Consider the following 26,114-nt stretch of genomic DNA (forward strand, 5'->3'; position numbering starts at 1 on the left):
CAGTAAAATATTTGCAGGGTAATGCATTTTTCAAGGATTGAGTCAGAAATATTCAAAGGCCACGTATTGACAAATCTTCTATACTTTTGCATATGGGATCCAAGAAACTCCTGCACAGTGCCAACATAATGAACACACTAAGACAATGGTCTTCAAACTTTTTTGGCTCGGCCCCCCGCTGAGCCAGGTTTGGGCAGGCCGGGCCCCCCTAAAAGTGCCGGATGGACAGTATGTAGAAATCGCTATGAACCTTTGCGTGCCGTCACCGCACCCTACTCCCAATACAGACCCTGGGCTCTCCCCCACCCTACTCCCACCACTTTCCCAGTGCTGCCGCCCATCTTGCTCCAACCAGAGTCCCATAACACAAGCATACACACATCCATACACATTTAAATAAAAAATAAATCGTCATGAACTTACCTTCTGCAGGGGCCTGCGCATGGTTGCTAAAATGCCCCGCTCCAGGTTGCTCTGCCCGTATGTGCAAGGAGGCGCAGGAGCACCCCCTCGCACATACATACATGCAGTGCCCCAGCCAGCATTTCCAATGACCTATGCAAGGCTGGCGAAGCAAAAGACCCCCAACGTTGCATGGCTCAGTGATCATGTGCGGCTGGGGAAATGAACTGTCAAAGGCAAACAGTGTTTCCCTCTGACAGTTCAGCCAACCAGGGAGCACTCAGTCAGCTTAAAAAAAGCAGCTGAGGGACTGCTCAGTGTTTCACTGGACTGGCTCCTCGGCCCCACCATAATGAGAGAGGTGGCCAGTGGCTGGACGCCCCCTCACCCATTATGGATGAGTCGGCAGGCTTGGGCTGGCCCATAGGGCAATAGGGCGATGACTGTACCAAAAATGCAAAATGCTAGTGTAGGCTAATCAAAATGGGCCACTTTTTTGGCCAATGTGGGCCAGTTTGAGGAGTTGCTTCACTATGCAGCTAGTAGTTTCGACCATTGTTGTTGAATAAATAGTCTTTAAATATCACAATTTGTTTACATTTGAATAAAAAACAACCCCTTGGGTACTATTCAAACAGTCTGTGGCTAAAGGACTGAATATCCATTTGCAACTGCTGCCCATGTTTTCATTGGTGCCTAAGACCGTTTTATGGTCCAGTCTGACCATGTGAGCTGCCCCCTCCCATTTCCTCCAATATAAAAAAAAAAAAAAAAAAAATCTTTTTTTTTTTTTTTTACATTTCATGCTAGGCTCTGGCGCCCCCTCTAGGAGGAGGCCGCGCCCCCCTGGGGGCGCGCGCCCCACAGTTTGAAGACCTCTGTACTAAGAACACACGTTTGATAAATAAGAATAATTCTTCCACCTATATTTACTGATTTCTGTGGCACATGAATATAGTTTGCCTAGTGAGCAGGGAAAAAATGTTCTACCTGACAGCCCCTTCTTCGGTCTATTTCCCTGAAAAGAAAACGCCCGGTGAGAAGAATTATTTCTTGGTCAGATATTAGTCAGATATTGTGTGCGGGGAAGAGGGAACACACTGGGCCTCATTACGAGTATGGCGGTAAGGGATAGCGGCCACCGGTAACGAGACCGGTGGCGGTGATCCCTTACCGCCATACTCCGAGTTCCCTTTGCGCCCTCGCCCTTAACGCCTGCTTTGAGCAGGTGTTAAAGTCGAGGGCGCAAAGGGGCCTCCAAGCCAATAACGGTGACCGTTATTTGCATCTTCCCCATTCCCATTGAGCCCTATGGGGGCTCATTTGGGAATGGGGAAGAGCCTTGGTGAATGGGGAATTACCGCCAACCTTGGAATGGGGCGGTAATTCCGCCATCCACCAAGGCGCTGCCGGTCCGGGTACGGCGTCAACCAAGGCGTTCATAGCGCCATTGGTTAGCGCCGTACTCGGAATGAGGCCCCCTGACTGGGTTGTTTCATTAGATCGTGATTGCCCCTCCCCCCAGCTCCCTTATTAACACGTGATTTTCATAACACCAATCGATAGGGCGTTCTTTGAAGTATGTTCCTACATTTTTACTTTTTTTTGTATTCTTCACAATGTTTGCTGCATTCACTCGGTGTCTGGCCACTGTGATACGTCACGTTGATCAGAGAGTCTTGTGCTTTCCAAGAATATCACTCATTCTGTCCCTCCATCATTCACCCACTTTGGCACACCCTTATTAACGTGCCACTGCATACTCTCCTCTCCTGCCCACTCACACCACCACCCATCTCCTCATCCATGTTCACCTACGTATTTTCATTCACCCTTTCCTTTTAATTTAATTTATGAATTGGTTATTTATAACGCGCTTAATACCAAGAGGTTTCTAAGCCAGACCGGGATCGAACCTGTGTTGCTCCGCTTCTTGCTTCAAAGGCGAGCCCTCCTCTTTTCACTGCATTGTTTAGCAGGTAACGTCAGGCAGGTGTGCTGTATGTGCTTCGAAGACCTTCATTCACTGACGCATTAGCGCCATCCATGACACGTCAGAAAACGGTTTCGTTTTGTGGAATCCAAGGGTCAAGTCTTTGCCTCCCAATCCGCTGCTATGGCATCACTGAATCATACTCAGTATCACACGTAATATATGTTTGCTTCGCTCCATATAATATTCTGCATTCACCTGACACTGTAAAGCTCAACACCTACTGTGCTCGCAAATAGAAGGTTATCAGCTTTTTAAATGTCACGTGTTCTGTGCTTGCCTCCTGATTTCTGTGATGTCTATACTGACTAGTCTTACCATAAAGATGAAGGTATAGTTTGATATTTGTTAACCCTGATACCTTACTTTCATCCTTTGCTTGCATTACAATAAGAAAATGCCAAGAACGTGCCCTCCTCCTGCCACCCAACCATGGTTTTAAACGGCACGCAATTATTCTTGCTTCCCCTGCAGAAAGAAATGGCCGCGGCTAATACAGTGATGTCTTTTTTGAAAGGACTGCCATTTCTCATTTCCTCCGGATGCGGATTCGATGTGTCACTTCCCAGTCTGCAGTGGGCTGCCATAAATCTCGGGCAAAGTTTCAATAGTTTCCCCAGCCTGGCATGTAATTTGGATGAAGTGCTATAAATATAAATAGTGAAAAGATTCACTTTGGGAGAGAAAGATTTGCAGTCGCTCAGTTTTGCTCTTGGCTGAAAATGATTTAAACAACAGCTTCTTCTTCGTGACAGATAATCTATAGAAAAAATTACTTTGGGGGCTGATTGCCCTTTAATTAATGTCCTCATTGGCAGGGATGCGTGGCTGCTTCATAATCATGATTAGTTCATAATCAGTAGGATGTGTCTGAGAAGCAAGATGCTGGTGGGTAGAAATGTGCTCGAAAAGAGTTTACTGAACGTCAGGCCTGCAATTTCCAAGATTGTTTATTACGGAAACGTCACTTGGAAACTGAGCAAGGACCCTTCATTTTTTGAGTCATTATCCAATACTTTTTCCCCCCTAGTCTTCTGAGACATCAGTTCGGGAGGGCATGTTCTGCATGTTTAAGTCAGGTAGCAACATAAACAACGCCAGACATTCACTACCATGTTGAGCCTGCATTTACACAAACACGCATGCATGTATGCATGCAGATGCTACACACCACACGCACGTGCATGCACACAGACATGCAGGTGCACACACACGTACACGTGCTCGCACACAAGCATGCACACACACACGCACACATACAAATGGACTCACATGCATGTGCACGACAGACACACACACACTTGAGTACATGCACACGCATGGACGTGTACACACACAACACACTTGATAACGACAACAAAAAGCTTGATGTGTTCTTTTCTGAAGCAATCTCTTTCCATTCTGCTGAATGTGGTCCACTTCCATCATTACACAGAACAGCTTAGCCACTCTAAACCCAGACTTTTCAGAAATGGTCAGGGACAGGGCACAGGGAACCCTGCACTAAATGGGCCCTGGTGTAAATCAAATGCTCTGTGGTGTAGACAGTGCCCCTTATTGGAACACTGCATCTTGCGTTTGGCTTTGTATGTCCTCTTCTTTATTATTTCCCTGCCTGTTTCTCATCCATTAAAAAAAAGGACCACAAGGACCACAGTCCTGCAGGGGTCAGCTCTACCATCAAGTCTCTAAATCATATTGTATAAAGTGTTAACAAAAAGTCTGAATACTCCCACAAATAAACACTTTCACTGAATAAAGCCATACACATTGGCTTTGCTGGCACTTGTCTTACTGTTGGTTGTTTGACATGATTCAGAAATATGGGTCTTTGTGGACAAAAAATAGTGCAGTCATTTTCAGTCCACCATGGTTATAAAGTGACAACAAGTTGTTGCTTGGAATCTTTCAAAGCAAAAAATCGTTGTCGCCTAGTACTCCTTTTTACACTAAGTTCTGCTTGTGTCTTGATACTGTGTGGACATGTTTCCCAAAGAGCAGCAGATAAGCTTTGCTGCTTGCCCACATACAATATGTATTCCTATACTCTCAAAAACACAAAAAGATCTCTGAGCCATATAGTGTGTGAATCATTTCGAATACATCCAGAAGTTATTAATATACATTACTAAGGAATATAAGTCTCTTCTAATGATTACACAAATGTATTGACAATTGCATGATTATTAATAATAACCTCTCAATGTATTCAACATTGTTCGGACTATGGTTCAGAGGTCTTTTTGTGCTTTTGAGAATCTTGATTGCCTAACATGACCTCGTCCATTATTTTAGACTTAGCCGCCATTGGTGTTTTTGCTATGGATTTTCTATAGCAAGATACATAACATTTTTGTTTAGCATTTGTATTCAAATATCACTGCATTGCATGGTTTTAACCACAGATCAATGTTGCGGTGAACGTTTCATGTCCCAATGAAGGGAAGAGGTTCACATTGCCCATGTCATATTAGAACAATGATGTGGCTAGGTTTGATGCAATGTTGACGGGACGTTGCAATATAACATGGGTTCAGTGTAGATACATTTATTGGGATGAATGTTACTATAAGTGTTTCTTTGTGTTTATTTTGGATACATTTTAGATTTGTATCACTAGCAACGTAATCGAAGTCATGGAGACACAATGTAATTGTGAAATATACAACGTGCAGTGCTTAGAGTGGGAAGCAAGGAACTTTGTGCATGCGAGAAAGAGAAGTCTGCAAGGGGAAAGCCACTTTGAGGGATTTAGTAGTCATGAACAATGTACATGTGGGATTTGATAATGATTTCAATGGGAGATAGGTTCTGGGATATTAGGCGAATATGGGGTTTGTTGGAAGTATAAGGAACTATCACAGATCACCATTCTCTCATAGCTGGGTTTTATGTAGGCTGAGAGTTTGGTTTGCACAGGCAAACTTTGCATGGCCTGAAGGGTTGAATGACCAGGTCAAGGAAGGAAGAAAGAAGTAAACCACATGTGGGCAGCTGGCAATTGCATCAAATGATTACTTGAGGCGGAGAGTATATGAAGTGCCATTTGGTTGTGGGCTTATGACTAGTTGGGTTTGTAGATATAGGGAACACATCTTCCTGGGAGCACATTGTCTTGTTTTTAAGTCTGGCCAAATCATGGGTCAAACTGGTGTTTTCACCAACACCCTGTTCATCCACTCCTTTGAGGAACTTCTTGTCTGGTGACCTGGAATGACATGGCCGGTAGTCTCCAGGGGACAGGTCAGAGCAAGTAAAAGTTCACACTGGGTGGGCTGCACTTTGCTAGCATCTCTGCAATCTACAGGCCAGTAAAGGACACCAATAACAGTCTTTTTACAGGCGACAGAATCATTTCATGGGTACAGATAAACTCAATAACAACAAAGGGCTTGATTACCAACTAGGCAGCACCACCTTGCTGTTGGCAGGAAATACTTTCAAACACAGCTCCATAAATGTGATGCTAAAAGGGACCAACATTCAGTAGGAAAAAGCGCACAAAGAACATATACTGACTAGGGAGGTAGCCCGGGATGTGTCCTGTGCAAACGTGAACCACTTGGTACACGGTCATAGCTCATGCAGAAAAGTGCAACTCTGCAATCTGAGCGACCGCCACCAACCCAACACTTTCCTAGCACTTCAAAAACGGTCAGCTACAGTGTCAGTGCTGCAGCACAAGCACTTTCGTGTATACCAAGCAGGTGTCAACAACTCACTGATACTATCAAAGTCAGCACCAGGGGGACATACTTTCTTGGGGTATAGGGAAACATTTGACCTAATCATTTTTCAATATTGAACGGTAAATTACCTTGGGTGTGTTTATGCGAATCGCCATTCAGATCCCATTAGGTAAATGATAGCCCTATAGCTCTGCTGGTAAGAGTGCAGACATCCGCATTGCAGTGTGCCCTTTTATAACAGGGCGATTTTACCCCTCCCACATCAAGTATACCACTGCACCTTAAGGAAATGCTGGGTACATGTACAGGAAGTAGGCCAGCAGACCTTCAACTGCCAGCGTTCTAAAGTAAACACAGACACCCACAACAGCAGAGTCTGCATTACCCACAACAACACAGTCTACATATCCTGTTGTTCTGATGTGTGGAACTCTGAGTTAGTTCAATCTGCAGGCCTTTTTTGTCACCTTTTTACAAGTGATGTATGGATGTAATGTGAGCCTGAACAGCGTAACCCTTGGCATGAAAGCTCTGAAAAGGATTCCAATTGCATATGAAGCTTTGCCACTTCACACTCCCTCAACAGTTTTCAAAGCATTCATGAGCACTGAATCACAATAACAGACAGCCGACATGATGTTTATAATGCAGGTACGGATATGCTGCATTTGGAGATCAACAATGATCAGAGAAAAGTACATACATAATTCATATAGTCTAAATCACAGCAGGAAGTTGTTTTAAAGGTGAATATAAGAGTCACATCAGTCTTTTTTTATGGGTGATCAATCATCTTTCATGCAGACTTTTATGTTCCTGAGCAGCAAGATGTCACTCTACTTGGCCATTTACAAATAATGCTGCATCCTAAGTGAAAGAACCTAAGACTTATATGAGCACCATTCAGGTTTCCCACTAATATCACGCCTGTATAATAAACACAATGTGCCTCAACATGATGAAGCCAGAAGATCTGTCAGAAATAGCCTAACAGTTTTGGTTTATTTCTGTCAGATTCTTTTGATAATTAGAATGGTGTAGTCACAAGCCTTTGGAAAACAGGCAGAACCCATACTGCCATTCCTAGTTCAGCTCAATTTGTCGAATCCCCGTGTTTCTCTGACATACAGGTTCGGCTCTGGATGTGCAGGGGGCCATTTCAACATGACGGTTGGGCCCCCTACCCCTTGCCTAGTGGAAAGCAGGCTGAGGCACCGGTGGGGGCATACATTATAATGGAGAAAACAATAAGCTTAATAGCCACCAATTATCACAAGCCAGCAAGACAGCAGGCAGCTGAAACGCTGAATGCCCGCTCTATAGCAGTGATTCCTTCTGTGTAAGAAAGTAGCTAACATGGAGGAACCACTGTGGAAAGGCAAAGAGATGGTAACACTTCTGATTTCCCCAATGGAAGTGACGGCCCGACGGGCATCAGCAAACACAGCTTGTGAGCTGCAAAGCACGCAGTGTAAGCCACAGAACAAAAGGTAATATATAAAGGAATATACTGCCATTTTATTAGACTGCTGACTGGCAATATGGTGCAGGGGCCACCAGAGTCTCGAGACTCCTTTAATTTGAAAAGACTTAAAGGCCCTGACGCTGTCCCCGCTGACATAAATGTATGAGCGCACAGTGATGATCAGTACATTTTATAACCAACAAAAAAAAAATGGTGAATGCCATAACAATGGACCACTAAGCACAATTGTGTACTTGCTCCTGGGCAGAAGAAGAGACTGCTGGTGTGATACAGAAGGAAGAAGACGATCCACCGAGATCAGAATGTTGATTCCGATAAATCAGCATCCGAGTCCTCTCATGGAGCAAAGCACCCTCCTGTGATTCTCCAGGTTAGAGTTTCATCACAGTGTTCCTGCTTCATGCTTGAAATCGTTTGAGAATGAGGTGGATGTGGGAAACACAGCAAGAAATTGATTATTTTCCTGTGGACTGGCCCTCATCCTCCTTAATCAGAATGAGACCCAAAGAAGTAGCAATGTGGTCTCTAAACCCAATGCTAAATCTAAATAAAATCTAAACAAATAGTAATTATGTGGCTTTATAAAAAAAAAAAATGACCATTCCCATAATACCGGCATGTACCAGGATTAAGGAGTAATTTTGTTGTTTGATAATGATGACTTCACTGAATCAAAAGGCTCTGGCAATAATGTGCCTTTAGATAGTTTGAGCAAAGAGAATGGGCAGCCACAACACATTTTAAATGAAGGCTCAGGGCCTTATTTACAAACGCGTCTCCAGTGGGAAAATCCCATTGAAAAATGCATTTGTAATTCAGGCCCTAAATGTTTCAGATGTTATCATCTTTATTTAATTGACAAGCTTTTCCTACTTATGATCTCGAAATGCACAACTTACAAAATAAAACTATTGATTACTAAGGGCATAATTCACAGAGTGTTTTCCAATGGGATTGCGCCATGATAAAATGCTTCTGTGAATCAGGCTCTAAATCCAGCAGAAGGAACATCTATTTCTTATCTGCCAGAATTCTGAAATGCTCAGATTCATGGCATGCAACATGATGCTAGACAGATTCACTTGAGGATTCAGTTTAGAATGAGACCTAGCTGGTTACAATTGTTATACATTCTGGTTGATGTGCAGTTCTCTTTTCTTCCTGATCAATTTTGAGACTTGGGGCCTAATTTAGAAACCTGTTTTAACATGGGAAAGACACATTTACATTGGTTTTGTAAATCAGGCCCTTAGGATCTGCCGGATGTATTTCTGAAAACTAGATTAATGATTGCACAATGTAGGAATGGCAGCCTACTTTAGGACACCCCTTGTATTGAATTAAATGAGCTGGTCAGTCCATCCACTGGAACTAATCAGTAATCATTCTGGATTATAAATTCCATAATGCAAGGACAATTTGAGACACTGACGAATGAAGAACTAGCTTTGCCTATGGATTTATGTACATAATTTGGACCCACCCATTACAATCCTTAGATGTCACAGTAATTGAGTCAGTTGTGCCATGTGCACCAATAATTTTTTTTCCATTACTTGTATATAATCACATTGTGACTTTTGCAAGGAAGAACTGAACATTGAAATGTGTTCGTAGTGATGAGGTTTCTCATGCTTAGCAGCCTAACACACTTTGGTTTCCCTGCGGATTGATTTTGCTGAGGGCAATGGTCAAAAGTTTTGCTGCAGTGTTGGTCCATTTAGGATTTTCCCCAGACAATAGACGGTTCCACCAGACATCTTCTTCCAGAACCGAAGAGGCCATCCCCAGAGGCGAGAGGTAGGCAACTCTTTCCTGGTTTAGTGCTTTGCAGTGCAACAATAGATGTCTCAGGTTTTCCGGTTCTTCAGGTATCGCACATAGCCTGCATTCTTCAGACCCGGACTGCAGCCTGATACAGAGGATTTCCCTATGGAATCCATACAAACCATTTTATTTCTACTTTTCGTTCCCACGATTTCCTTTGAATGTTTTATATGTTTGGATGTCGCTGCAACAGCTACACCTTTGGAGAAATTGCACCATCAGTACAAGCAGCTTAACCTTTCAATTGGCCAAGCTGAAGTTTAAGCCTTACAGACCTAAGCACGGGTCATTATTATGGTGTAATGACCTGTTCCCAATTTATTGCTGAAGTCAACGTCAGGTGCTATAAATTGGGGAAGGCTCATCACCAAATAACTTGAAATGATAATTTAATGAAAATGGACTATCAAAAGTGATTGCAAGTGATTTTAAGGCTGACATTACATCTAAATGCATGTATAACCAAATCTTATTTTATTTATTTTTTACATGTATAAAGCGCACAAAGTGGCATAGGGCATTGTGGCACTGTTACAGCAAGCTTACTTAGTTACATGAAAACAGCAGTATCACCTGAGTGTGGCTTTTAGTTACAGCAAACAGATAAGGTTTAACCTTAACAACTTATAATGACATACTTTGACATCAAGCCTAATATCTGTGACTGCCATCTAGTGTACATTTTAATAATTTGAATCCTGGTTTTGTTGTTTGTAAATGACTTTTCACTAACCCATATTACTTTCTACCTACTTTTGGCTTGCAAAATCCCTTTACAGGGGACACCCCCAAACCCCTGTAATCACTTATAACTGTGACCCCTCTTTTTCAACCTCCCTTTTATACTTTTTTTTTTTTTACTGAAGTCTATCTGGACTTTTTTCCAACTTAAACTAAAACCTACAATACTATATTATTGCTTAAATGTTTTTTTTTCATTGTGTTGTTGTTTTTTACCCTCTTTATTTTTCTAATTCTTTATTTTTACCGCTTCATTTACTGTCTCTTTAGTAATCCTGCAATGTAATCACCAGTTACCGCAAAAGTAAACATTACACAATTTGTTTTAGTGATGTTTGATAATTTGGGGAGTCGAATTACACATGCTCCACTCTGCCTGCACAAAAATGAAGACAGTTGTTTCTCTGCTGTTTATCAGACTGTGGCTGAAGTCAGAATGTTTCAAATGAGGTATGAACCAGAGATTATAGACTACATTCAGAGCATTCTGCAGGCTAAATCTATCATTAAATCCATGTTATAATCTGCTTTAATTCATGTCCAAGCTTTTTCAACATGAAAGCTCAGCCAACAGATATGAATTAATCAATAATTCATTATCCATCAACTTCAACGTATTCCTTCTTGTGTCCACATCTGAAGGCATACTTTGGTGGTATGCCCAACCTTCTCTATTCAATACCTACATGCCCTGAGCCTGGCTTTGCTACTAAACTTCAGTAGTCACTTCTGCATCACATAAAACATGTTTCCATTGCCCTAAACCCATTAGCAATGTTCTAGCATTTCATCTCATGTTTGGACAATATTGATTATTTGTAACTATTCATAATTTCTAGATAAGGAATTACTTTTATATACAGACTTTATTTTGTCTGGACATCACATTTTTTATTGCCCAACATTTCCTGTGAGCATACGCCCAGAGCTAGGTGTCCAAAACGCTCACGTGAAAGCTAAATGTGCCTAACCAACACAAATAATTGTTTCCCTTCTGTTCATGAAAAGTTAGTCATGGGAGGTATAAAGGAGGCAAATATAAGAAGATTTAAATCTTTACTCTCTACTCCTCACTTCAAGGACAATGGGCCTCATTACGAATGTGGAGGAAAGGCAATAATGGCGCCGGTAGTGCTGCAAGCGCCGCTGTTACCTCTCCACCACATTACGAGTTCTGCTTGCCGGTGCTGGACTGCACGCGTGGTCTGACCAGGCGTGCATACCGGCACCCGCGAGCCGAACTCGTGATTGCACTGGCACCGTTATTAACGGTGCTGGTGCAACCATGCTTCCGACCCCCATTCTGCCATATGGGGCACAATGGGGATCGGGAGGCCGGCCATACTGGCACCCACAAATGGACAATTACCAGCCCATTCATCTCGTAATGGGCTGGTAATGGCCCAATCGCGGGTGCCGGGCCGGTAGCGAGTTTGGCGGTAGCCATGCCTTTAGTAAGTGCATGGCTACTGCCAAACTCGTAATGAGGCCCAATGAAACAATTGGAATCCACACAAAAAGAACATTTGCAAAGGACTACTTTCTTTTGAAGAACATGCCATTAAAAATGTGATTTCATAGCTGATCTCCTATAACCCAATGATACGTGTAACACTAACATGTAGTTACAGACTGATTTTTTCATATATTTCATATTTGGATTAAGACAAACACACTGCTCAATAAATGTTGTTTTTTTATAATTTGTACAAGAGTGGAAACTGTCAGGTATTCAAATGAACAGGTTTGTGATCATTGATATATGGATAAACACAACGGATGGAAGAAATGATACTTATAAAACAGGAATTGCACAAACTACAGTTGGCTTTGATTTTTCCAAACATCCTTTTACGTTGATTACTAGACAACTTGCAGTATTTTCTGTGCTGGGAACTACTATGTATCACATATAGTAGAACAGGTCATTCCAGATAACAAGCCAAACATGTCACATGTCACAGCTCCATCCAGGAGTCATGCCTGGAAGTGTACCTCCAGTTTAAATCCATTGAGCAATGCACTATGAGTATGCACATTTTCATGAAACCATGTTGTCTGTTCTAGAACATTGTCATTGAGTTGCTGAGCACACAATGTTTTACAGAGTTGTATCAACCCTTTAAGAATGTAGAAAAACACATACACATTTCACCCTTATTAGGAATCATCAGTGCAGTACAGTTTGAAAACCCATAATTGGAGTGCTAGTATATGTTTAGCAAACACACTCAAAGTTAACGTGGGTTTAAAAAAACACCAACAAACCCTTGTACCCAACTCACAAAATGGGAGACTAGACAGTCTTAGAGAAGTGAACTAGCATCTCTGGCATTTCATTTTAGAGGAAACTTATTTACCCCATATTTCATTTGAACATTTAAACTGTTTAGTACACAAATAAAGGACACATTTATCCAATATCTAAGATTACAACAGATATTGGGGGTCATTAGGACCTGGCCGGTAAGGGATACTGGGCACCGGTAAGGAGACCGGTACTGGTAATCCCTTACCGCCCTATTCCAAGTTCCCTTGGCGGGGACCGTAAGGAACGTGTGGTCTGACCACACGTCCCTTACGAGTCCTGCTAAGGGACCAGGGCGCTAATAACGGGCTTGCAAGTCGCGAGCCCGTTATTAGCGCCCTCTCCATTCCCATTGAGCCCTTTGGGGGATCAAATGGGAATGGGGAATGGTTTGTTCAATGGAGACTTACCGGTCCCGCCAGGGTCGGACTGCACCGGTAAGTCCCCATTGAACAACACCGGTGCCGGACCCGTTATTGGAGGAAGTCATGGCGCAAATAGCGCCATCACTACCACCAATCAAGGAATGAGGCCATTGACTGCAAGACAAAAGCCCATTAGATACACTGTATTCATTTGGAAGTATTAATGCTTTTGGATTACACATTAATATAATTTTGAGCTGTTGCCAGAGAATCCCATCCCATGTTGAATGAATTACATTTGAATGCAAGTGCACGTACTTAGCAGGGATTCATACAGCATTCACTCAATATTAATTCTGGGACAAAAAAAAGAATCTGAAAAATTAAAATGATCTCTCTGTGGAATAATATATGTAGTGGAAACATAGTTAACATTTTTTATTTGGGAGCAAGTGAAGATTAAAATGTGATATTGTTAATGTTCTTCAGCATTAAGGAAATTGAATTGGTCAAATCACTTCAGATCACATTGCAAGAATCCATAATTTCAAACACATGTCTGTGAGATACTTTTTTGTAAATATGACTACTACCAATACTACTATTATTACTACTAGTAGTAATACTACTACTAATAACAATTAGTATGGGCGGCTATTCCCAGACGTTGGTCCCAAGCCTCATGGGCATAGAGAACTAAGTCATTCCTCACTGATGATGCCCACCCACTAAGGCCAAAACATGTCTGCGGATGCTTGTGGTCTTGTCCAGAAGGTATGTGACCTAGCCATTTGGGCTAGACAACCTATTTTGTGGTGGAACGAAGCCTGATGTGCATACAGTCTTTCCCCTTCTGTAATGGCTTGGCAGGCTGAAGAAAGATGGTCTAGAGTGTTGCCCAGATCAATGCCAGATGTTGGGATTAACACCACTTTAATTAATTTCCTTTGGGTCACCTTTTTTAAATCCCTTAAATTAATTGATATTATCATACATCATTTAGAATACCTCATCTGATTGTATTACATATCTGCTTTGCCCTGCAACATTCAGCAGATTCTATCCAATGCTGTTGAAAGAAAAATATGTTTCTTGCATAAATAGGACACACTGGACACTGACAAAGCATAATGAAGCTATTATCAGTTGGTGTGCTAGAATACAAATCTTTGAAAAAGTAATTTGGAAGATGACCAAACCTCTCCTACTATATGAAGTAACAGGAGAAGGGACCATTTGAAATGCAGTAGCCAGCTCCACACAACAAGCAACATATGCACATGAGTAATGAGTAAAGATAATATGTGATGGTTGTGACTAAATTAACCAGACAATTAAGAAGACTGGAAATAAGACATGAGAGTGGTGCGTTATTAGACATGTGGTTTAATCAGCAAACATAACAGATTCAGTATTGAGAGGAAGACCCTGCTGAACAAGATAGGTGGGAACAAGGATTGATAGATTGTAAAGTTATTACAAAGAGTGGTCAGTTTCAACAATAATTTGGCCAGACATCTAACAATACAATCGTCCATACCCTGAAATCCCAGTTTTGATTACACTGACTAATTGTTGTACACTCACACACATTCTACAGTCAACATAATTCATAGAAAACATTCTTATCGATAATTATGCACACTGGTGGATGTTCATAACATTTGAGATGAAATGAATCCAAAAGCAACAGCATCATCCTCAATGCATTGAGCAGAAAGTAGTTCCTGTCCAAGAAAACCCAAAGATATTACCATCCCTGCTGCTTAGAAGAATAGTGCTAGTAACCATTGTAGTTGGTAAACCGGGGAAACCAAACCTCACAGGTGAGGCCAGAGTGTGCGGATTTTGCATGGCTATGTCTTACTGGTAAAGATTCAATAGTTCTGGAGTAATGTTAAATTGTATAAAGATGTATGTGGTAAAAGAGGAGGATCAAAGGGGCTAGGGTGGCAATGTATTAAGAAGCCAATAAGTTAGCAATTGTGTTTCGTTTCACCATTTGTAAAATTCATTCCTCAAGGTCAGCTAAATCACTGATGAGGTCCTTCACATGTTACTGATTATGGGGATTTGAAATCAGATGCATTCTTTTGAGCTATTGGTAGCCATGTATCATTAACATTTTGAAAAGTTTGCAGAGTACCACATTTTGAATTATATCTGCCACAAATTTCAGCTTACCACTTCACAATCTGAACACATCTTCAAAAAGGGGTTTATCTAACAACAAGAGCATTGTCATTCAAGACCCCAACATTCACAATTATTACCATCGTTGAGCTGCCAATCATATTTCAGTATTTCAATCAATTTAATGTAATGCTCCCACCTGTAGGAGGAACCGGGGGCTCTGTATAGCTGGGGGGCTGTGAGTTACAGGGGCTTATTAGCTTAGCATGTACATGTAGTTTTAGTGCGGGCTTTATACAGAAACACAGAAATACAAACATCATAGGTTGCAAATGCAACTGGTGAGCCTGAAGGGAAATGTACAGGGTCCAGGAATATACAACATGCTTTAAAAGTGTTCATCATTTCAGGATAATATTCCATTTGACTGAATGTGCACCAACTTTAATAACTTAATAACTAATATATATTAAGATACTAACTTAATAAAGCCCCAGTAACATGTCCCATGTTCTTAACATTGAGTGCCAATTAGTCTATATGGAATAGCCTGAATCCAAATTCGAAATGCATGAAGCTCTGTTTCAATAGAAAATAAACGTGCAAGCTAGATTCATGCTGGGTGATGGAAATATGGAATTCTGCTCTGCTGAAAAGCAACATTGTGGAAGCGAAAGGAAGAGATGTGACATTTGTTGTTCAGCGATGCAGTTATTTGATATGGGGTAAAACACTGAGTAGGTTTGATGATGTGGGTGGGTCTAAATGGGAAGTGTTTTCTTTTTGAGTGACAGGGAGCAATTTTAAAAAGGTCTGTGAGTGGGTGTAGCTAGGAAGACATTCAGGAACCTCCTGAGAGAGACATCCAGAGACCTTTCAGAATGATGGGCTGAGAGGGACGGTGATTTGAATCAAGTTGGCGGGCTTACAGACTCCCTTGCTGAGGGCTGTTCACTGGGCTTATCTGCACAATCCCGGGTTCCCAGACAAATTGGGACAGGAGTATTGCCATCAGATGTAGGTAATATACAGTTAAATTTGAGTTGTGCCTCTCAAGCAGTAAGATAGGGAAACAGATCACCTCATGTGTAATATTTAGATGGTAAAATGTGCATATGTTTTCAAATTTACCTGAAAGTAGTTGCAATGTTATCCTTTTTCTCTCTCAAGGTGCAGTTCCTGCCAATTGTCTCATGTACCATTTTGTTTTCTGATGTCCAAGTAACTTTTATCGCATAATACAGTTTGTCTGAACAGCTTTGAATTTTAACATTTGAAAAAAACCAAAAGGTTTGAAAACAAACTGGTTGTGCTTTTATTATGTGACAGCAGTTTTATTAGCACATAGACTGAGGTTCAACAGCGGATAGGTTTATTTTACCATAGGCAATAATTCATATTGCCACATGTGGTAAAATCTGAAATAGATTGTTTTCTAATAAGTGAGTTTTTGGAGTGCCAGTAGTGTGTGTGTATACAATTATTTGTTCATGATATAAGCTATATGTGTTACATTTTGGCCATCCGGGCATACAGTGGCATTGTACATAAAATGCTGTGAGTTGGAAGTACTGATCACCCCACTGACTGTACCAAGTCCAGTACCTCATTGCAGTGAGTAAGCCTGATAAAAAGAATACTGTTGGGATATTTTCTGAAGTGAGTCTTACCACTGTAAAAGGGAATATACCAACAAATTACCACAAGAGATATTATTTCACAATAACATACCACTCTTTACCACCATAATAAAATACCACAGAGCTAGGTGTTACTCCAGAATATATCCAACATACCTTTGTTGTCTTGCAATGTAAAATTATGATTATTTGATGCCTCAGGTGTCAGGCTGAAGAAGAATCGGTGTCCATTTGATGGCTCATCTTTATCAACCGCACTTATTTTCTGTATTACCTAAAAGTATAATAGGGGGAAAATATCAAAGAGGTGGCTTACATGTCACAAAAAGCTGATTTCTTCTTTGAAAACTGCTTCTTTTGTTCCAATTACTTTATTTATCTATGTTTTATAACATACACCATTCAACCACATGATTGTTTCAGTGAACAAAGTCCAGCATTCCACTTAGGCTGAGATGGTGTATTGATCAACAACACAATCCACATTTCTTACAATTTGTAAACTGAACAACATGTGGCTCTTTGATTGTTCACATTGTGAATCATCAAAAACATTAACAGCCACTTTTTTACAACTATTGCAAACATTATCATTGTATGTTCAAGTATTATTACGGCATACACAATTTCATCAAATTCCCCTTTGGCATAAATTCCCAAGACTTTGTGGGCTACACCTTGCTCAACAAATGAACTGTTGCTCTCCACATCATGTCTTTAGATCCACACATGTTCACATAACAGCCTACCTGGGAGGTCATTTCCTACACCCTGTTTGTCCTCTCCAGCCTTGCAGACCTTATCCATATTGTTCAAGGTTATTATGCACAGGTAGTGGTTAACTGGCAAATATAAAATGTCCCTTAGTTTTCTGGTCTATGCAAGATTATCTGATGCCCTGCAGAGTTGAGTGAACCCATAACAAAACAACCATCCCCCTACACATATGAGTGTCATTCCCTTTACCGTCTGTTATCACCTGCTTATATAGCGGAGATTCCACCCAAATTCCATTTCATAGTATATAACCCAGACCAATGGTGTAGTACTTCCCTCATACCCAACACTCTATAATGGAAATGCCTTCTATAGAATATATCTATGTCGGGCTCCTGACCCATGTGCTTTAGCCACACGAGAACCAAGAATTTACACCAACCCCCAATCCACCAAGCATCCTGTGCCTCTGACCTATTTCGAACCAGCTGCAGACAGCCAAAGGCTCACACTACTGCATGTGTGTACATTAAACAAATACAAAATAACATTCCACCCGTTTAGGATGTACACTCGTTTACCCTTTGCCATCATCTTTCAGGCTTGCATTACTAAATGTGCAAACATGCTCCTTTCTCTGTTTCCCAGTGCTTTCTCTTGTCACATCTTTATGCAAACCTTCAGGTGGCCATCTCCCTTAAATTGAACAACAGTGGGGTTTTTGGGTGCTGAGTCTGTTGCATCTTCTACCAGAAAGATATCTGCGCTCCAGAATATAATAAGGCTGACATTAGGGTTTTGGAATTATGAGGGTTTAACTTTCAACTTCATACAATGTATGTTTGGCTACGGCGATGTGAAGCCCTTCCCCACATTTAAGTGCACCGTCAAATAAGAATGAGGCCAATGAGCCCACAGTGCAGTGAGGTGGCCAAGGAACTGACCCTATCCGAAAAGCTGGTATTCCAGTCAAGAGAATAGTCTCCCTCTGTGCACGTCATTGTGCTATTAACATACTGAGAAACTTGAATTGTGTAGAGAGTGATATCAGACAATGCTAAATGGGAGAAAATATGAACCCAAACATACAAATACTCTTGTAGAAAACAAAATGTGCAGAGGATATATAATTTAGTATATTTATACCGACTGACTATGGCTAGGAATAAGCACTTACATTTGTTCAGTTGATTTAGTCCTGAGCTGCGGGGCTTGCTGAGGGGAATGCATGAATATGGCTTTCATGCCCATCCAGGAGAACGGACATGGCCTTTAACAGCCCGCCAGCCTGAGCTAAGGCAGGCCCGAGTGAAGCAATGGCCTCAGCGCAGGCTGTGGTGGGCCGTTAAAGGCCATGTCCGCCCTCCTGGCAGGGCATGAAAGCCATTATCCCCCCCCAGGTTTTGTCCAGGGGTTGCAAATGGCTTTCACAATCTGTCATTGCACTGTCTACCCTCTCACCCATATTCCCAGCTCTTCAGAGACGTCCATGCTCAGAAGCATGTTTCTCAATGAACTTTTAACTTAAGAGTCCAGATTGCAGAAATGTTGCACCTTTGCATGTTCAATATTGCAATATATTGGCAGTAGGGCAACGTTTTCCCCTGTGTAAAGAATGTTTGGGCAATAATAGAAAACCTTTGCACTATTACATGTGCAGGTTTGCATGATATGAGCACAAGGGCCAAGTTTGCCCTGGTGCAAATGTTTTTTGCACTAGGGAATACGATGCAAAATTGCACTTGCCATGTTGCAAAGGTGTTCTAATGAGGCCCCAAATGTGTTTGCATTAATCAAAACTTGGCCCTAGTGCTAACACCGTGCACAATTGCACTTGAACAGGTAAAACAAATCTATAAGCTCGCACCTTTCCCAAAGATGGTTAACTTTACCTGCCTAATTCCAAACACAAACCTTTAGTCCATTATCTAAATATTGGCGAGCATACCTATTTAATAGTTCGGCAAACAATGATTTCTCTTTAAATGTAATTTGATATACATCTTTAGTTACATCCAACCTCAACATTACGCTTCACCTCCCAAGTTACAGTGTAGGCTCTTTAAAAACAACAACAACATAATGGCTTAAAGTAAATGCATGTGCTCATTTTATTGTTGAATCATTTTAAAAAGCTTCAGGAATTTTCAGAAGTGAACATTTGAATTTTGTATTTAGTTGTGTCATGGGGTGCTCCTTTCCTGCCCAGACATCATATGTGGACTTAATGTAAAAAAGCAAGATTAATGGGATAGGTTGAATTCAGTTTATTGCAATTGAATGCTCATTTTAAGTCACCAGAATTGATGTCTTGCGTCTGAGTAATCTGATGTATTGGTCCCGGTATGTAATGAAAAGCAGCAGAGTGCATTCATGAATGTCATCCACATTACTTGGTAAATGCGCAGAAGTTGCACAATGTCATTGACTTTAAAATCTGGCGCGGATGTTTGATTTACACTTGTGAAATTTTGGAAATGCGCTTGTTTCATTTCCCATTTTCAATCCCGAATAATTTGAAACACCCTCCTCAGGCCTCACCTAGAATCTTGCACAAATGCACGTCTGATTATGTTCAATTCGTTCTCACATGTACAGCCAACTATAAACATGATGGAATCAATGGACGGATCTGAAAATAAAGTAGAACTAAGATCTCCAATATAAGGGATGCAGCATACATGATATTGCACTTCTCCCTTGTCCATTTTATATGATCCCAAATTGTCTTCTCCACTCTACATCCCACCCCACAAATTCCCATCTGTCATGTTTGCCAGTATGTATTTGCCTTTTTTTTACTTGAATTCTTCTCAAATCATCCACTCTCCCTGATCTGTGCTCAACATATTCCTTTTGGATTGTATATTCTCTGCCACATTCACACGTGTATCATAGTGTCCCATCCTATCCTGTTCACATAATCTCCACTCTCGGGCCCCACTTTCTTCTCAAATCATCCACTCTCCCTGATCTGTGCTCAACATATTCCTTTTGGATTGTATATTCTCTGCCACATTCACACGTGTATCATAGTGTCCCATCCTATCCTGTTCACATAATCTCCACTCTCGGGCCCCACTTTTCACGACAGTCAAACAGCCATATCTTTCCAGTAGTCCTTCTATCAAAAGTTCTGCTATTATTTGTCTGAAGTTGATTCCAAATCCTGGGTCTCCTACACCTCCGTTAACTTTGCTTATTTCTGCATTGTGTATTGTTTTCCATGCTACACTTCGTCTATACTTCCTGCTGCTCTGCATTTTATATTTTCTCTATATCAATCAATCTGAAACTGTGACTGCCCCCAGAATCAAGAACCTCTGCTAGTCAACAGCAGACTTGCCCCCTCACTTCTTCATTTCAGGAAGGAGCTCAAGCCAATCCTCTTCAAGGAACACCTCAGGCCAAACCCCCTCCATTTCCACCTAACCTAAGATTGGGAGATGTGTTTCCCATCGTTTCCTCCTCTGGTTGCTAGAATAATAATAATAATAATGAATAATAATAATAATAATAATAATAATAATAATAATAATAAAAATAATAATAGTAATAATAATATTAATAATAATAATAGAATATCCCGTTCTTCCATATTGCACATGCTACCTCCCTCCCCTTGTATTAACCCCACACACCCCTGTATTGTTCCCTTGTGATCTGCTTCCGTCGCTGTTTACTTCCCCCTTTGACTTGCAAAACATTCTGTTTCTTCTCAAAGGTAGTTCTGTGAATAATAATAATACTAATACTAATAATAATAATAATAATAATAATAATAATAATAATAATAATAGTAATAAAAAAATAAATAATAATGATAACGGAATTACAACATTATCCTATCAGATTGTGGCTCCCTTCCCTATTCTGACTATAGGAGCCTTGCCTTTCGTAAGGTTATAAAGTCTGTCTTCTCCCTTTTCCATTTCGCTCACTCTCACCATCTCTTTATTCACTTTTCAATTCTCTCCGTTTTTCCAGCTCCCTTTATCATTCATAGTTCCTTCTCTGATTAATATCCCAAGATCTCCCATTTAATTTTACTCCAGTTTCAATCACTAACCTATTGAAGGAGGTGACATTGGGGGTCATTACGACCCAGGCGGTAACCATGGCGCTAGTAGCGCCATGTTTGCTGCCGGTATTTTACCGATTCCGTCATGGTGAATGGCGGAATTACCACCCCATTCCAAGGTTGTCGGGGCGGTAATTCCCCATTCACAATTGGCCCTTCCCCATTCCCATTTTTGCCCCCATAGGGCTCAATGGAAATGGGGAAGGCGGTAGTTACGGTACCGCAAATTGTGGTACCGTAAGTACCTCCAAGGTCCCTTTGCGGGTCCAATCCTTAATGGCTGGTAAAAAACAGCCATTAAGGTAGGGACACGCAAAGGGACCTCGTAATTAGGCAGTAAGGGGTTAGCGGCGCCGCCACCTTTTACGGCGTCGTTAACCCCTTACCGCCTGGATCGTAATGAGGCCCATTGTGTGTTATTTCAAAGGCACACACAACAATTTAAACATAGATGCACTGGTGGGATACTTTGGTGCATGTATTGCAGACATCTGAGTTCAACCTGCACGTAGCAGGACAGGATTTCAGCACCATGTACTCAGTCTTTAGGAAGCCGTAAAACAACCAGAAATTATAAGAATTACTCATTGGAACCTCACGATGTCATCTCGGGTTTTTTTAAACACCAAGCTGGCGAAATGCACAGTCCACAAACAATGCATAACCTTGAAATGGGTAAAAGTAACATGTGTAATTCATGCATGGACAGCATATTTCAATATTATGAATGCATTGGAAGCAAATATTATTCAGAGGAAAACTCAGGGAACAATCTGACTTGTGATGTTCTTATTATGTAAGGATGCTTTCATGCTTTAGCATCAGCAGGCATGAGTATAAACTCACTATAAAGATGTGTACATTGTAGATATTGTACCTGGCCAGCGTGAGCATTTTCACAAACAGTGGTCTCATAATCCAATGCAAATTCAGGTGCATTGTCGTTGATATCCAGAATGCTGATGGCCACAATTCCTCTTCCAATTTGCACTGGATTTTCTGCATAAATGCAATGGAGGACATGCAGCAGGTCAGGCGTCACATGAATACATTTTTACAGACAACTTTCTGTGTCGTGCAGCACACATTGGGCATGTGTATGCAACCTGTGAGCCTATATCAGTGGTGCATTTATTTGATCAAATACATACGAATGAAGGGCGTCAAGAATATATTTTCTATTCTATGATTTCTTGTAATATTTCAACATTTAATTTATCATCTTTTACTTGAAAACTGTCAAGTCAAATACTATAGATTCTCGTATTTAGGCAGTTCCAAAATCTCTTCAAATGTGGACCTGCTCTGACATTTATTGTAATCCAATGTTAAATACAATTTAAAGCTACAACATATATACCACTATTCTAGTTTGCACAACAACAACAAAAAAGCACTCTTTACTTACGGCTCTCCATTGCCAGCACAGTGATATTGTGAATTGCATTTGTTTCTCTGTCCAAAGGTTTAGCGATGGTGATGACGCCGGTGTTGGCATCGATATTGAAATATCGCTCCAGATCGGTATTTCGATCTATTGAGTACCTATGTTTAAAGGCATGGTTAAACATTATTAATTTACTGCATTTTATATATTATACAGATCAGCAGATGATATTGTCATTTAAAGAGAAAATATAATTCACGGAGGAGTAAATGGACATTTATTAAACATCATACAGAATAATGGTAGAATTGTGATGGCTTTCTGTCATTGGGTAATCTTTTATATTTTTAAAGTAGTGTATGTTGACAACAAACGTATCTCTTTACAAGTGAACATTTATATAAAATGCACATTGATATGTATTTCTTTTCCGTGAGAACATTCAGTGAGCCCGAAAATACATATATGATTTGCATTCGTTGTATTTATTACTTCATTCTCTCTCTCTCTCTCTCTCTCTCTCTCTCTCTCTCTCTCTCTCTCTCTCTCTCTCTCTCTCTCTCTCTCTCTCTCTCTCTCTCTCTCTCTCTCTCTCTCTCTCTCTCTCTCTCTCTCTCTCTCTCTCTCTCTCTCTCTCTCTCTCTCTCTCTCTCTCTCTCTCTCTCTCTCTCTCTCTCTCTCTCTCTCTCTCTCTCTCTCTCTCTCTCTCTCTCTCATTTGATGCCCAAACATCTGTGCACAGAGAAAATCCACCTGACCTACAGAACATATATGAAACATGATTATTCAGCGAATGCCATCAATAGAACGACACAACATCCTAAACAAACAAATGCCAACTCGCTCAGCACAAATCCTCACAAACTTGACACATATCCACAAAAAACTGACCAGCCAAGGATAACAAGAGATCAGACTCTACTGGGTCAGTCTTCTAGTACCTGCTAAAGAGAATCTGTGATGGAACCAGTGCCCATCTGCAAAAGGATGAGTGTGTCTAAGCTCTCCTAAGCGATAACCCAACTTTGGACTACAAGAACACCAATCAGAAAGCCACGCATGGAAAGTGAATCGTATACCCACTTCGTCTCTGCTATGATAACAGACGCCAAGCGCAGGCTAAACTCTTCAGAGAAATGAGCAAACAGTCGAAGCTGCTTGACAAAAAAAAAATGCTACTGATAAGAACCAATCAAAAGTAATGTCCAAAGTTCGGTACTAACTTGTGCTTTTATTTTACTATAACTTAATAAAAACACTAAACACCCACACACCCCTGTAAGTGAAGTATACAGGAAATGTTGACTAGATACACGTAGGCTGTACACTCACGGTAATAAACGAAAAGGAGGAACATGCAGAAAAAAGTGAGAGGACATTGGGCTTCATTATGACCCATAAGCCGTATGCCGGTAGAGCTGCCAGCGCCGTTAACCCCCTACCGCCTCATTACGATGACTCCTCACAGAATCCGCTAAGGACGCCTGGTAAAACCAAGCATCCTTAGGGGGTCCAGAGAGCAGACCAGGATGCAAACAACGGGCTCGTCATTAACGGCCCTGTTGTTTGCATCCTCCTCAAATGGGAATGGGGATGTACCGGGTCCGGGTTCCTTGAATGGGGTTGGAATGGCCCGGTATTTTCCCATTTAGGGAACCCAGACCCGGTACCCGATATGGGGGTAGTCATGCCGCAAATAGCGGCATGGCTACCTCCATAGTCAAATGAGGTCCATTGTAAATGAATAAAGATTACATTAATGTCCCGTTAGGGTAGGCTGGTCTTCAACTGTCTCTGGCAACCCAATTAAAGGCGAGCGTATTAGAATCAGAAAAATATTGTTATGACACTTCATTCTACTCTTTTTTGGGGCCTCTTATAGCTGTTTTTCTATTCTTTGTGTCATGTCTCAAATGAAAGAAACAGGCAATTCTATTCCATCATCTCGATGATGCATGTTGCCTTAGTCAATGGTGAATGGCTTCATTCTTGGTGTCCTGAATGGTGATCAAGGTGTCTCGATGGGGAGATACAATGGCTTAGGGTACATGTAGTAGACAGGTACAGAAAGATTCACTTTCCCAAAATTGGTTTTGCTCTGGCTCAACATGGCTCAAAGTGTCGTAAATAACTAAATGCGGCTGTGCTGGTAATGTGCAATCTAAAGGTGTCAAGAATGTTCTTTACCAGATTGCCTCATTACCAATCCCCCTGAAGAGCTTCAGGCACCGGTTCTGCTCTTCACAACCATGGAAGGATGTAAAAGAAATCTTGCAAATCTTACAAGAAAACCAGCCTCTTGGATACCATCGTTAGCAGCAGGCAGGCATTCACCTTCAAGTTAATCACTGCTGTGTACATAACAGGATTTCAGGTATAGAGTTGCCATTTCTTCTAGAAATACGTATTTTCACCCTGGCAGAACTATCTGTTTTTTTGTTTAATTCCAATAAGATGCCACACTAGAATAGTTATAAAGTTCTCCAAGGTCATTCACAGGAATGCATGCTTCTGACTCATTAAATAGCCGGATCCTGGCAGGAGATTGGTCTATTTACAACCCTCTGTCAGTAGTAAACAATCATTTATTTAATAAACAATAGAACATTTCCTGTGTCATATCCTGAATCCTAAATCAGAAGTAAAGAATGGGGGTTAACAGGAAGTGATGCAAGCAGAAATGAGAGATGGCAGTAGCCTTCTTTCAGAGTAACATGCCTTCCCTCTCATCTGCACTTACTCCCATTCTGTCCCATGCAGATCAAGAATACTCTTTTGCATTCTCCCCCAGGCATGCCCATCCCTGCTGGCAGGGATCCTTTCAAATTGACATTGTCCAGCTTCAAGCAGGAAGGACATGTGTTCCGATAGGGTGAGGTGACAAAATCCTCGCTGGAGGCGTACCACATTCTCTTTGGGAGCTGGACCTTCTGTTGACAGTTCAATTTAGGGGAATGAGGCTGCCGAAGTGATGCCCTATAATTTTCTAGCCAATGAGTACAAGGCTGAGATAGGTAAGCAATTATGTTTAAGCAGCAAATTTGAGATTGGCAATACAATTCATCTTATACTAATATATCCATGTATTGGGAGGCTGGCTACAGAATTATCTTTAATTAAACTCAACCGCTAGAAGATAAGAGCCTGTCATTCTGCCACCGTGTTTCTGGTTAATTGGAAGTATTGTAATTTGATCATGAAAATCAATTTCAGTCTTTCATTTGCAAAAATGGCCAATTCGGTTTTGGAAAAAAAAATCCTTTGATTTTTTACAAGCTGCAGGCAGGTCCTTTAGAGTCACGCTTTCTCTGGTTGACAGGGGTGTACCCACTAAGGCTGCTGGCA

The 26,114-nt window shown here is 41.2% G+C and overlaps 1 protein-coding gene across 5 annotated transcripts in view; it reads right to left on the minus strand.

Annotated features, from left to right (window-relative positions):
* The window catches only part of CDH7 (cadherin 7), a 457,123-nt gene that overhangs the window by 44,870 nt on the left and 386,139 nt on the right, over window positions 1–26,114 (minus strand). For all 5 annotated transcript variants that reach the window (XM_069620793.1, XM_069620792.1, XM_069620794.1 and 2 more), the window contains 3 exons: window positions 22,791–22,927; window positions 22,260–22,381; window positions 16,741–16,858 (listed from right to left, as the gene is read on the minus strand). In XM_069620793.1, coding sequence (XP_069476894.1) covers window positions 16,741–16,858; window positions 22,260–22,381; window positions 22,791–22,927 — 377 coding nt within the window. The remainder of the gene's footprint in view (window positions 1–16,740; window positions 16,859–22,259; window positions 22,382–22,790; window positions 22,928–26,114) is intronic.

The sequence above is a fragment of the Ambystoma mexicanum genome, chromosome 5q (genome assembly GCF_040938575.1).
Source record: "Ambystoma mexicanum isolate Mex_15411 chromosome 5q, UKY_AmexF1_1, whole genome shotgun sequence".
In the NCBI taxonomy this organism is placed as follows: Eukaryota; Metazoa; Chordata; class Amphibia; order Caudata; family Ambystomatidae; genus Ambystoma; species Ambystoma mexicanum.